Source organism: Aquarana catesbeiana, linkage group LG02, assembly GCF_042186555.1.
Source record: "Aquarana catesbeiana isolate 2022-GZ linkage group LG02, ASM4218655v1, whole genome shotgun sequence".
In the NCBI taxonomy this organism is placed as follows: Eukaryota; Metazoa; Chordata; class Amphibia; order Anura; family Ranidae; genus Aquarana; species Aquarana catesbeiana.
The window spans coordinates 657,187,606-657,199,782 of record NC_133325.1 but is presented as its reverse complement, the minus strand read 5'-3'; the positions used below and the strand labels follow the sequence as shown (position 1 = coordinate 657,199,782).

The following is a 12,177-nucleotide window of genomic DNA, read 5'->3' as shown; positions in this document are numbered from 1 at the left end:
ATCAATTTTGTTTGGGTACAACATCGCACGACTGCGCAATTGTCAGTTAAGCCGTATCGCAAAAAATGGCCTGGTCATTAAGGGGACAAATTCTTCCGGGGCTGAAGTGGTTAAAGAGTAGCTCCATTTTTATTGAGAAAAAAACCCTCCCAAACCCCCCCTTCTGGGTGATCTCTGTACATTGCAGGGATTTTAACAAACTTTTGTTATTTTGAAAAAGCAGGTTTGTCTGTCTGTGTCCATGTTCAGAGTGAATCTTATTAGAGTAATTTTATACTGTACAGTAAAACCTTGGTTGGTTTAAAGTGGGGTTCCACCCAAAAAAACAAAACTAACTGAAAAATTGTAAAAAAAACAAAAAAACAAACAAAATTTGAATTTTTTTTTTTTTTTTTACTTACCTCTAAATGCCTGTTGCTAGGTGGTCCCTCGAAGTCTGCCTCTTCCTTTGCCTGGGCTGGTGACATCACTTCCCCCTCGGCACAGGAAGGGCTCAGCTCTGCTCCCTCCCTCCCTCCTGTCAATCATCTAGGACCCATTACAGGTCCCCGGTGATTGAGCGGCCAATCACGGTGCCCGGCGCCGCTCGCGCATGCGCAGTGGGTGCCAGGCTGTGAAGCCACAGCCCGGCGCCCACAGTTGAAATGCCGGCGCCGACGAGCGGAGGGGGGGGACAAGCGGGGCTTCAATCCCCCGCATCGCTGGACCCAGGGACAGGTAAGTGTCCAATTAAAAGTCAGCAGCTGCAGTATTTGTAGCTGCTGACTTTTAATTTTTTTTTTTTTTTTTTTAATGGAGCCCCTGGGTGGAACTCCTCTTTAAGAGCGTTTTGCAAGACAAGCTACATTTTTAAATAAATTCTGACTTGATATACAAGTGATGTCTTGATATACAAGTAGCGTCATGTCACAAATGAGTATAAAAGAGAAGAGAGGCGCCTCTAAGTGTAGCAATATGGTTACATTTAATGAAGGCACAACATTTAGCAACATATTGCTACACTTAGAGGCGCCTCTCTTCTCTTTTATACTTTGTAGCTCCTACTTCTAATCCCCTTGTGGAGGCTTCCATTTGTGGATGGGCATTTTATGGTTACACAACGAATCACATTGCTATAATCTTTTTATATGGACTATAAACTGAAGGACTTATGAATAAATGGTTGTGGAATGAATCATTTGAGTTTCCATTAATTCTTATGGGGAAATTCGCTTTGATTTACAAGTGTTTTGGATTACAAGCATGTTTCTGGAATGAATTATGCTTGCCAATCCAGGGTTTTACTGTACTTATCATTCAGCTTCTTCACCTGCAGGGCTCCAAGGAGAAAAGTGGCAGGGCATGCATCCCTTTAGACACGATTTGCCTTTGGGAGACCTCACTAAAAATGAAATTTTTGTTGCAGGGGATGCTCAAAATCTGTATCTTAGTGCAGACTTCTGGGGAAAAATATCAGTGAGCCAATCACTCAAGTAGGAAATGACATATCTGGAGGGTGTTCTGTACACCATCTGTCTACAGAACATGTCCGGGTTGCCATATTGGGAGTTAAAGACAATTACAATACTGCAGATTAAAAATGAAAGGTAATTTTTAATAACATTCAATTACAATATGACTTTTGTAGCAGTTGTATATTCTATATTCATTTTTTTTCTTTGCTTCTTTTTTTCCCCCACGAAAGTGGGGTTACCCTTTAATCAGCTCTGTATTACATTCTAAAAGGAGTCTAAAGTGATTGTCATTGCAACAGCCCATGCAAATTAATGACAAACAGGGCACACGGCAATTTAATTAGCCTCCTGTACCACTTTGTTGAATGTACATCACGTGCAGAGAAAAGCTGTGCAGCCCTTTCCAGTGTATTCCAGAAGAGTAATTAAAATATCTTGCAATGAATCTTACATGACAGGTACAATAATAATGGGACCCTACTGCATAATATCAAAATGTAACAGGCTGGCTATACCTAAGTGTTGTCAGTCAAAACCCAGCCAACCAGGCTAAGGGTATTAAAGATTGCAAGGTCTACAAAGAATGTGCTGTGCATGCAAATCGCTATGGCTTAATTGGCATGCAAATCGCTATGGCTTAATTGGCATACAGAGCGAGTGGGAGTGTGTTTATTAACTGCTGTATGTAGGCTCTGGGCATTGTTTTATTAAATGTCGGGGGTGATACACCAGCAAACGCTGCTTATGGCTGCGTGGACCATAAGGAGGTGCATTCGCCAGAGCAAGCAGAAGTTGGAGACACAATGGGGAAAAAAAAAAAACGGGCCGTAGCAATCAGCAGAGGATACATACAGCACTGTATTTACTGTCACATAGGCTGTGCTGGGGAAATCACTGAAACATGCATGCAAACACTGTGCTGTCATTTCATGGGGAGAGCAGCTATGAACGCTGTGCAGATGGCAGGAACATATAGAGGATAGTATGCAGATTGTCTTACTAAGGGATTAGAACTGCATTTGGTAAGAACACTGTGGCTACTAAATTATTTGAGGCCATGTCCCTACTTCACATCCAGCGCTGGGGTTTTAGCTGTGCTGCCATTACTTGTCTCTGCTGGGGTGAGCCATTGAAGTAAACGCCTGGCTTGGTTTGTACATTATGTGCAAAAGTTTGCATCAGCGCGGCGAGAAGTAAAGCTTAACAAATGCAAAAGTATGTCCTGGGCCACTGGACTCATTACACCCTTTCCTACTTGAGGTTAAAGGGGGTGTTGACCATGGCTTTTAGAGTAGGCACTGGCACACAGTAAGTACAGGAACACTATGGGGGTTATTTACGAAAGGCAAATCCACTTTGCACTGAAAGTGCAGTTGCTGTAAATCTAAGGGGTAGATCTGAAACAAGGGGAAGCTCTGCTGATTTTAGCATCCAATCATGTTCAAGCTAAAATGCTGTTTTTTATTTTCCTTGCATGTCCCCCTCGGATCTACACCGACTTTACTTCCAAGTGCACTTTCAGTGCAAAGTGGATTTTCCTTTAGTAAATAACCCCCTATGAGTCCAAGGCAGTGCATGACATCTCCTGAACTATCACTATTATTTCTATCCGACAGGTTTATGGCTCTGCCTGAGCATACACTGACACTGGGGCTGTGAAAGAGGAGAGAGCTGTACATAGAGCAGCAATGCCCACGCCTTCCCCTCTGCTGCCCATTCAGGGAAGCCTTTGTATTTCGTGAATGAGCTCACATAATACAGGGGCTTCTGTGATTGGGCAGGCATAGCAGCTGCACAGACTCTAATGTTAAAGATGCTTAGACCTGAAGCATCGGGGGGGGGGGGGGGGGTGTCGGCCTCCCTGGCGGTTATTAGCGGGCTTCCAGGAGTGCAATGAAATTGTGAGATCTAAACAGAGTTAAGCCCAGGAGATATCATACACTTCCTTGTACTAAAAGCAGAGTTCCACCCAAAGTGGATTTGTCTCATTTGTCCCCCCCCCCCCCCCCTGCCACATTTGGCACCTTTCAGGGGGGTGGTGGGGGTGAAGGACAGGACACGACACCTGTCTTTGACAGGTATCCTGTTCCTACTTCCGGGAGCCACAGCTGTGGCTATTGATGTCAGCGATTGGCTCCGTCCTCCTCCCCTGTCGCCGGGCCAGTAGGAGAGAGGAGTGGAACCTCGCACATGCGTAGTAGGGTTCCAGGGCGTGAATCCAAAAGGCTACACTGCCAGGTACCCTTACCCGCAATGGCGGCGGCATGCAACCGACAGCTGATGGAAACATCAGCTGCAGTGCCAACACCGCTGGACTCCAGGACAGGTAAGTGTCCTATTATTAAAGGCCAGCAGGTGCAGTAATTTGTAGCTGTTGGCTTTTAATTTTCGCAGTGGTGGGCAGACCTCCGCTTTAAGGCCCCATTCACATCTGAGCGATTTTCTGCTTGAAGTTTAAAGCTCTAAAATGTTCAACAAGCCAAATCCCATTTATTTCAATGGCTCCTGTTCACATCTGAGCGTTCTGGCACCTGAAGCAAAATGCCTGTTGCTCAAAAAAGTACACAAGCTAACAGTTTTCAAGTGAGGTTGTCATATTTCATTGATGTATAAGACTGATGTGATTTCTTCTTTTTTTTTTTTTTTTTGTTCTTTTCTGGATATCGGATTGGGATTGTTTTTGCTTCTTTCTTTGTAACTTTGAAAAGGCCAAAGATTAAAAAAAATAATAATAATAAAAAAGGAAGGAAGTACATGAACTTCTTTTTGGCAAATTGGGCCCCATGGACTTCTAAAAACCCTCATAAACTTATAAAAGACGGTCTGCTCAAGTGTAAATTCAGCCTTGCTCAGTGTGCCTTCACTAGAAAAGGAGCTGAATTCCTTTAACCGCTTCCGGACCACCCTACACATATATACTGCGGCAGGGCTGCCCTTCAGCGTAAAATCACGTTCCTGAACGTGATTTCATTTCCTGGGTCTAAGGCGCACCGCTGACGGCGATTGCTCCCGAGGCAGACAGAACGGCGGTCTGCCTATGTGACAGGCGAAGACAGAGATCTTGTGCTTCTGCTAAGCAGGAACACGGATCTCTTTCTTCTTACAGTACAAGCAACCCCCCCACCCCCCTGCAGTTGGAAAGCACTCCCAGGGAACACAGTCCTTTGATTGCCCCCGAGCTTAACCTCTTCCCTGCCAGTGTTATAGTACAGTTACAGTGCATATTATTTAGCACTGATCACTGTATTAGTGTCACTGGTCCCCAAAAAAGTGTCACTTAGTGTCTGATTTGTCTGCTGGCAATGTCGCAGTCCCGCTATAAGTCGCTGATCGCCGCCATTACTAGTAAAAAAATAAATAAATAGAAATTCCATAAAAATATCCCATATAGTTTGTGGACACTATGATTTTTGCGCAAACCGATCAATATACACTTATTGAGATTCTTTTTTAACCAAAAATATGTAGCAGAATACATATTGGCCTAAATTAAAGAAGAAATTCGATTTTCTTAAATTATTTTATTGTTATTTGTTTTATAGCAGAAAAGTATATAATATTGTTTTGTTTTTTTCAAAATTGCCTAGCGCAAAAATAAAAACTGCAGGGGTGAGTCTGTGGGGAAAAAAAACCCATACATTTTATTTGTGTACTGTGTTGCACGATCGCGCAATTGTCAGTTAAAGTAACGCAGTGCCATATTGCAAAAAATGGCCTTGTCATAAGGAGGGGGGGTAAACCTTCCAGAGCTGAAGAGGTTAAAGATAGTCCATACCAATGATCGATAGCTGGCAGGCTTTATCCAGTTATATCGTTCCCACCAAACTCTTTAGGCTACAAAACACCTCCCCCATGCTGGAGAGATGAGGGAAAGGGAGGTGTTTTGTAGTCCTTTCCTAGGGTGACAATGCTGCCCTTTCATAAATACAGTACAGCGAGCGAGTGTTTAACAAGTAGATAAAACCTTGTGAGCTGCAACACTCCTACCCTAAAGTCAAAAACTAAAGAAATATAAAATGAAATAAAATAAAAAAAATATATAAAATATAAAACAATAAATAAATAAATATTTAAAAAAAAAATAAAGATAAAACTAAAACTAGAAATAAAAATAAAAATGTGCATCACACAGAGCAGGTGCACTTTAATTATATTTTATGTTTGATTTTATTACCTTTACATTATAGGATATATGCATTCAGTTATTAGTTTAATAGTTATCTAATTTATATTTATTTCATTTATTTTTAGCGCCGCGCATTTGTCAGGGAGTGAGCGTTGCAGTGAGGAAGTGTTCCTGGCAGGATCACCAGGTGAAAATAAAGGAAAAAAAAAAAAAAAAAAAAGTTGTTGTTAGGTTTAGATTTTCAACACTTAAAAGGGGTTGTTAAAGGAATTTTTTTTTTTTTTTTTAAATAACAAACATGTTATACTTACCTCCACTGTGCAGCTCGTTTTGCACAGAGTGGCCCCCAACCTGGTCTTCTGGGGTCCCTCGGCGGCTGTCTCAGCTCCTCCCCGCAAGAACTGATCACCTTCATGCGAGCTCTCTCGCATGGTGGTGAGTTCTTGCGGGCATGCTCCCGTGATACAGCCGGTGGCTATAGCCGCTCACTGTATCACTCAGCCCCGCCCTCCGGCGCGCCGCGTCATTGGATGTGATTGACAGCAGCGCGAGCCAATGGCTGCGCTGCTTTCAATCCATCCACTCTAGCCAATCAATGGCCAGGATGAGCGGCGAAGAGAATGTCAGGGGGTGAACGCAGCAGGTTTAGGGGCTCAGGTAAGGGGCTGGGGGGGCGGTATTATCGGATGTTTTTTCACCTTAATGTATAGGATGCATTAATGTGAAAAAACACAAACCTTTACAACCCCTTTAATGTGGTCTAGGTATGTTTGTGACACAGGGGTCATACAAGACAGCATATATCTGTACAGCTCACATAAGACACCTAGAAACTAATAAAAGCACAGTTCAATATTCAACAAGGGAGTGCAATGAGCACAAATGATGCACAAAGTGCAGTGTTTCATAGGGGATCGTTTACAAAAGCCAAAGACTGTGCACTTTGCAAGTGCTGTTGTTCATCTAGTAAATGAAGTGAAGCTTCACTTTACAAAGAATTCCCAATCACATGCAAGGAAAATAAAAAAAATAAAAAAAAACAAACACACAGCATGTTCGTTGCACATGATTGAATGATGGAAGTCAGCTGAGCTTCCCGTCATTTACTAAGCTCTGGAGCAACTGTACTTGCAAAAGTGCACAATCTATTTGCCGTTAGTAAATCAACCCCATGGCAACCAGATTTCAGTGCATCACAGTCAGATTAATGAAAGTTGAATTATAGCCAGTCACTACGGATTACTGATTTTATTTGCATATTCCATCTTGATTTAGTGAATAAACCCCAGCAGTGTGTGGCAAGCATTAAGGTTCATACAGATGTACTATGTGGTTTTGGTTGCTGATCAATTCAATTAGACTCATTAAGTAGAACCTCTAATAATGATGGCTGCAGTACCCCTAATATCTGAACATGCTTGGCTTGGGCTGTTTTGCATTTTGTCAGATGCACCCTACTTTATTTTCATGCAAGCAACGCACTTTAATCAATCGTTTTTTTCAATGAAGCCTCGGGTTAAACGCATCATCAACATCTCACCTGTCATTGTGGGGGATGTGGAACAAACCATTACAAATTCAAGGAAGCAAACATGCACAACATACAGTAATGTATATAAGGTAAATACTTAAATACACCTGGACACATTATTGAATGGCAGATATATCTGAATGCATAATCCAAGTGCATCTGGAAGGCATATATATCTGTGAGTGCAAAGAACATGTAAAGCAGAATGATCCCAGGACCGCAGCGATCTGAGTGGAAGTTCATACCACCCTCCCCCCCCCCCCTTCACCCGCAGCCTTCTGGGACATATCACAGGTCCAAGAGGACTGCAGGACCATTCACAAAGCTCGGTGTGGCTCATTCATGCACAGGAAAAAAACTGGATGTGAAGCCACAAAGCTTCACACCTGTTTTTCCTTATTTTAGCTACAGGCGCCTGGACCCAAGGGAGGGGTGATACCATGTTTTACCGCACCAGGTGACACCAACCCTAGTGACACCATGATTTACTGCACCAGGTGACACCAACCCTAGTGACACCATGATTTACCGCACCAGGTGACACCAACCCTAGTGACACCATGATTTACCGCACCAGGTGACACCAACCCTAGTGACACCATGTTTTACCGCACCAGGTGACACCAACCCTAGTGACACCATGTTTTACCGCACCAGGTGACACCAACCCTAGTGACACCACTGTCAAGGTATACACCTCAAAATGACCGCCAATGTGTCGGAGGGTTCTCATTTATCCAAGCCATGGTATATTTAGTAGTAGTAGTTAGCATATTCAACTGAACTTGTTCTGGAATCTTTTGGGGGTTTATACTCCCAAACTGGTGTAGGCATCTACAAAATATCCTCAATATTACAAAACAAGTGTAGCTGAACGAGACTTACTACTAGATATACCATAGTTACAGTACATAATTAGCCTGGTTTAAAAAAAAAGATCTAGTTCAACCAATAAAAAGGAAAAAAAAAAAAAAAAAAAAAAAAAAAGTACAGTCCTATATAAACAATCCTGTAGCCACAGTTGATCCAGAACAAGGCAAAAAAACGTGACCTGGAGAAACGAGAACCCTCACAACCATACTGGCCATCATCATTTTGGTGTGTATTCTCTGAAACTGGTGCGAGAACCTATGAAACGCCTTCCATATTAAAGAACAAGTCCAGTTGAATGTGACTAACTACAACTAGATACACCATGACCTAGATATAGGAGTACCTTCACAAACATTCAGTTTGGGGTGTATACCCTGAAACTAGCACAAGAACCTACAAAATGTCTTTACCATTGCTGAACAAGTCCAACTGAATGGAACTAATTTTATACCATGACCTGAATAAATGAGAACCTTCAGAGACATATTGGCCATCATTTTGGGGTGTATACTCAGATACAGGAACCTACAAAACATCTTCAACATTACAGAACAGGTCCAGTTAAACTTAAGCAACTAGTACTAGCTATGTCATGACCTGGATAAATGAGAACCTTTAGGCTCCATTCACACTCCAAAGTTGCGCGACTTTATACTCTCTGGCCCTCAAGTCACAAGAAAGTCATGCAGGAACCTTTTCTAAGTCGCATAGATTGGAACAGGTGCCACTGAAATGGGCTGCGACTTGTCATGCAACTGTATGTGTCCAAAGTCGCATGACAAGTCACACTAGTGTGAACAGAGCCTTACAGACATAGTGGCATTGATTTTGGGGTATATACCTTGAAACTAGTGCAGGAACCTACAAAATGTCTTCAGCATTGCAGAGCCAGTTATGATGTAACTAACTACCTTGATATACACCATGACCTGGATAAATGAGAACCTTCACAGACATGTTGCCATCATTTTGGGGTGTATACCCTGAACTAGTACAGGAGCCTACCAAACATCTTCAACATCACAGAACAAGTCCAGTTGAATGTAACCAACCGCTACCAGCTAAGCCGTGACCTGGATAACTGAGAACCTTCAGACATACTGATGATGATTTTGGGGTGTATACCATGAAACTAGTGCAGGAACCTACAAAATGTCTTCAACATTGCAGAAAAGGTCCAGTTGAAATGTAACTAACTACTACTATATATACCATGACCTGGATAAATGAAACATAATGGTCATAATTTTGGGTTGTATCTGCAGAAACGGGTGCAGGAACCTATGAGATGTATTCAACATTACAGAACAAGCCCAGCTGAATCTACCTAACTACTACTGTAGTAGATATTGTATTCAGCCTCTCAACAAGGTCTCTGTGGAACCCTGAGATTCCTCCAGAGGTTTCTAGGGGTTCCTTGAGGAGAAAGTAGTGGCAGATTGATATCCTGCCTACACAGGCCACCAATTTTGGGGGGGTCCCTACAACTTTTAGGCCTCATGTACACGGCTGTGATTTTAGGAGCTTTTTTTTGCCAAAGCCCTGAACTCAACTCAATAAAAGCCTATGTGTCTATGTACACATAGGCTTTTATCAGAGCTTAGGAGCAGCAGGGTTTAGGGGCAGTTAAACGTTCTCTCTCCTGAATGCAGAAGAATTGCATTCAGGAGAAGAATGTTCTGGCCAAAAATATATATATATATATATATATATATATATATATATATAGCATTTTTTTTCACCCGTGTGCAAGAGGCCACCGCTATACCTGTTACTGACTATACGTTCCACTTTAGCTATGTAATATGAGGATCTCTTGGATCCATCCAATTGATTTGTATCCCATCAGTCACTACATCTGAAGGCGATCGTACGATCAGATTGTCCCATGTCGCGGTCAGCACAGTATTCTCCATTGGATGGAGCAGAGATATTCAGGTCATCTGTTCCAGTCTTCCCAGCAATCACATCTGTAGACGTGTGGGGAGACCTCGGAAACACTTCACGTAATTGCAATCTAGGGTTTTTTTTTTGTTTTTTGTTTTTTTATATATAAGCAACAGGCATCTGTTCTGCAATGATGGACTATGTACACCCTGCACTGGCAGCACAATGGCAGAGGTGCCCATCACATGATGCCCAGAGCTGGGTGCACCATGGACAGGTTATGGAGTACAAGGGGTTAATCAGCCAGCTGCTGGAGGGAGGGGGGTTAACCCTTCCTCTGCCAGATGCCCCCCCAGCACCCAGAGTGGGCTCACCCACAGATTACACTGGAGGCATCACCTACATCCACAGCTGGCTACCCCCAACATCACCCACCCACCGACCGACCGACCCACCGACCTCCCTGTGCAACAGGTCTACTCACAGCACGGAGCTCCCGGGTGCGATCCTTCATCCTGACCTCCTGGCCGGTGATTTGCTCTTCCCGGAACAAAGACTGACAGCTGCCTCTTCACTGCACCGCACGACTGTCACTGATCGCCGGGCACAGACTGTGCGAGCATCTTACAGAGACAGCCCGATCGTCCGATCTCTTCCAGCCTCCGATCACACTCTCTACATAATAATGGGGGTCCCTGCAGGAGAAGTGGGAGAGGGGTTACATCAGCTGCATGCTGCTCCCTCCCAGATCTCTCCTCTCCAGCACAAAGCCGACTCCTCTCCGCAATCACATCCCGTCTGCTGCCCTCCTCGCTGTGCTCTCCCCTCCTGGATCACATCCTCCCCTCTCATCCGGGCATTGTGGGAGGGGGCGGGGCCTACATCACCCGGCTGTCCTATCATGTGTGCGGAAGAGATGGGACTGCGGGGAGGGAGCTGTCCGTGGTACCTGATCACCGACACGGCTCCTTCCTATCCTGTGTACAGGAGGACATGGATCCTTGTTCTCATCATCATTACATGGCTGCATTCATTGACACACAATACACAGCCAGCTCATCATCACCTACACTGACTGTCCAAGGGCCCCAGGTGCATGGGGATCTATAATAATCTTACATTACAATCATTCTTGCCAACTGTCCCGAATTTGCCAGGACAGTCACGCTTTTTACTTAGCTGTCCCAGGATGGCAGCGTCCCACAATCTGCATTGTGCCCTCCTGATCCCAGTATTTATTGTTTCCTCCAGATCCCAGAATTGTGCCCTCCCGATCCCAGTATTGTGCCCTCCCGATCCCAGTATTGTGCCCTCCCGATCCCAGTATTGTGCCCTCCCGATCCCAGTATTGTTTCCTCCAGATCCCAGTATTGTGCCCTCCCGATCCCAGTATTGTGCCCTCCTGATCCCAGTATTGTTTCCTCCAGATCCCAGTATTGTGCCCTCCCGATCCCAGTATTGTTTCCTCCCGATCCCAGTATTGTTTCCTCCCGATCCCAGTGCCCTCTCGATTCCAGTATTGTTTCCTCCCGATCCCAGTATTGTGCCCTCCTGATCCCAGTATTGTGCCCTCCCGATCCCAGTATTATGCCCTCCTGATCCCAGTATTTATTGTTTCCTCCAGATCCCAGTATTTATTGTTTCCTCCAGATCCCAGTATTGTGCCCTCCTGATCCCAGTATTGTGCCCTCCCGATCCCAGTATTATGCCCTCCCCATCCCAGTATTGTGCCCTCCCGATCCCAGTATTGTTTCCTCCAGATCCCAGTATTGTGCCCTCCCGATCCCAGTATTGTTTCCTCCCGATCCCAGTATTGTTTCCTCCCGATCCCAGTGCCCTCTCGATTCCAGTATTGTTTCCTCCCGATCCCAGTATTGTGCCCTCCAGATCTCAATATTGTTTCCTCCCGATCCCAGTATTATGCCCTCCTGATCCCAGTATTTATTGTTTCCTCCAGATCCCAGTATTTATTGTTTCCTCCAGATCCCAGTATTATGCCCTCCTGATCCCAGTATTTATTGTTTCCTCCAGATCCCAGTATTTATTGTTTCCTCCAGATCCCAGTATTGTGCCCTCCTGATCCCAGTATTGTGCCCTCCCGATCCCAGTATTATGCCCTCCCCATCCCAGTATTGTGCCCTCCTGATCCCAGTATTGTTTCCTCCCGATCCCAGTATTGTTTCCTCCCGATCCCAGTGCCCTCTCGATTCCAGTATTGTTTCCTCCCGATCCCAGTATTGTGCCCTCCAGATCTCAATATTGTTTCCTCCCGATCCCAGTATTATGCCCTCCTGATCCCAGTATTT

At 44.3% G+C, this 12,177-nt stretch overlaps 1 protein-coding gene across 1 annotated transcript in view; it reads right to left on the bottom strand.

The window, feature by feature from the left end:
• Positions 1–10,749, bottom strand: part of STX1A (syntaxin 1A) — a 206,505-nt gene extending 195,756 nt beyond the window's left edge. The window contains exon 1 of the mRNA XM_073616574.1: positions 10,356–10,749. Within this exon, the coding sequence (XP_073472675.1) occupies positions 10,356–10,385 (30 nt within the window). The 5' untranslated portion in view covers positions 10,386–10,749. The remainder of the gene's footprint in view (positions 1–10,355) is intronic.
• Between the last annotated feature and the right edge of the window lie 1,428 nt (positions 10,750–12,177).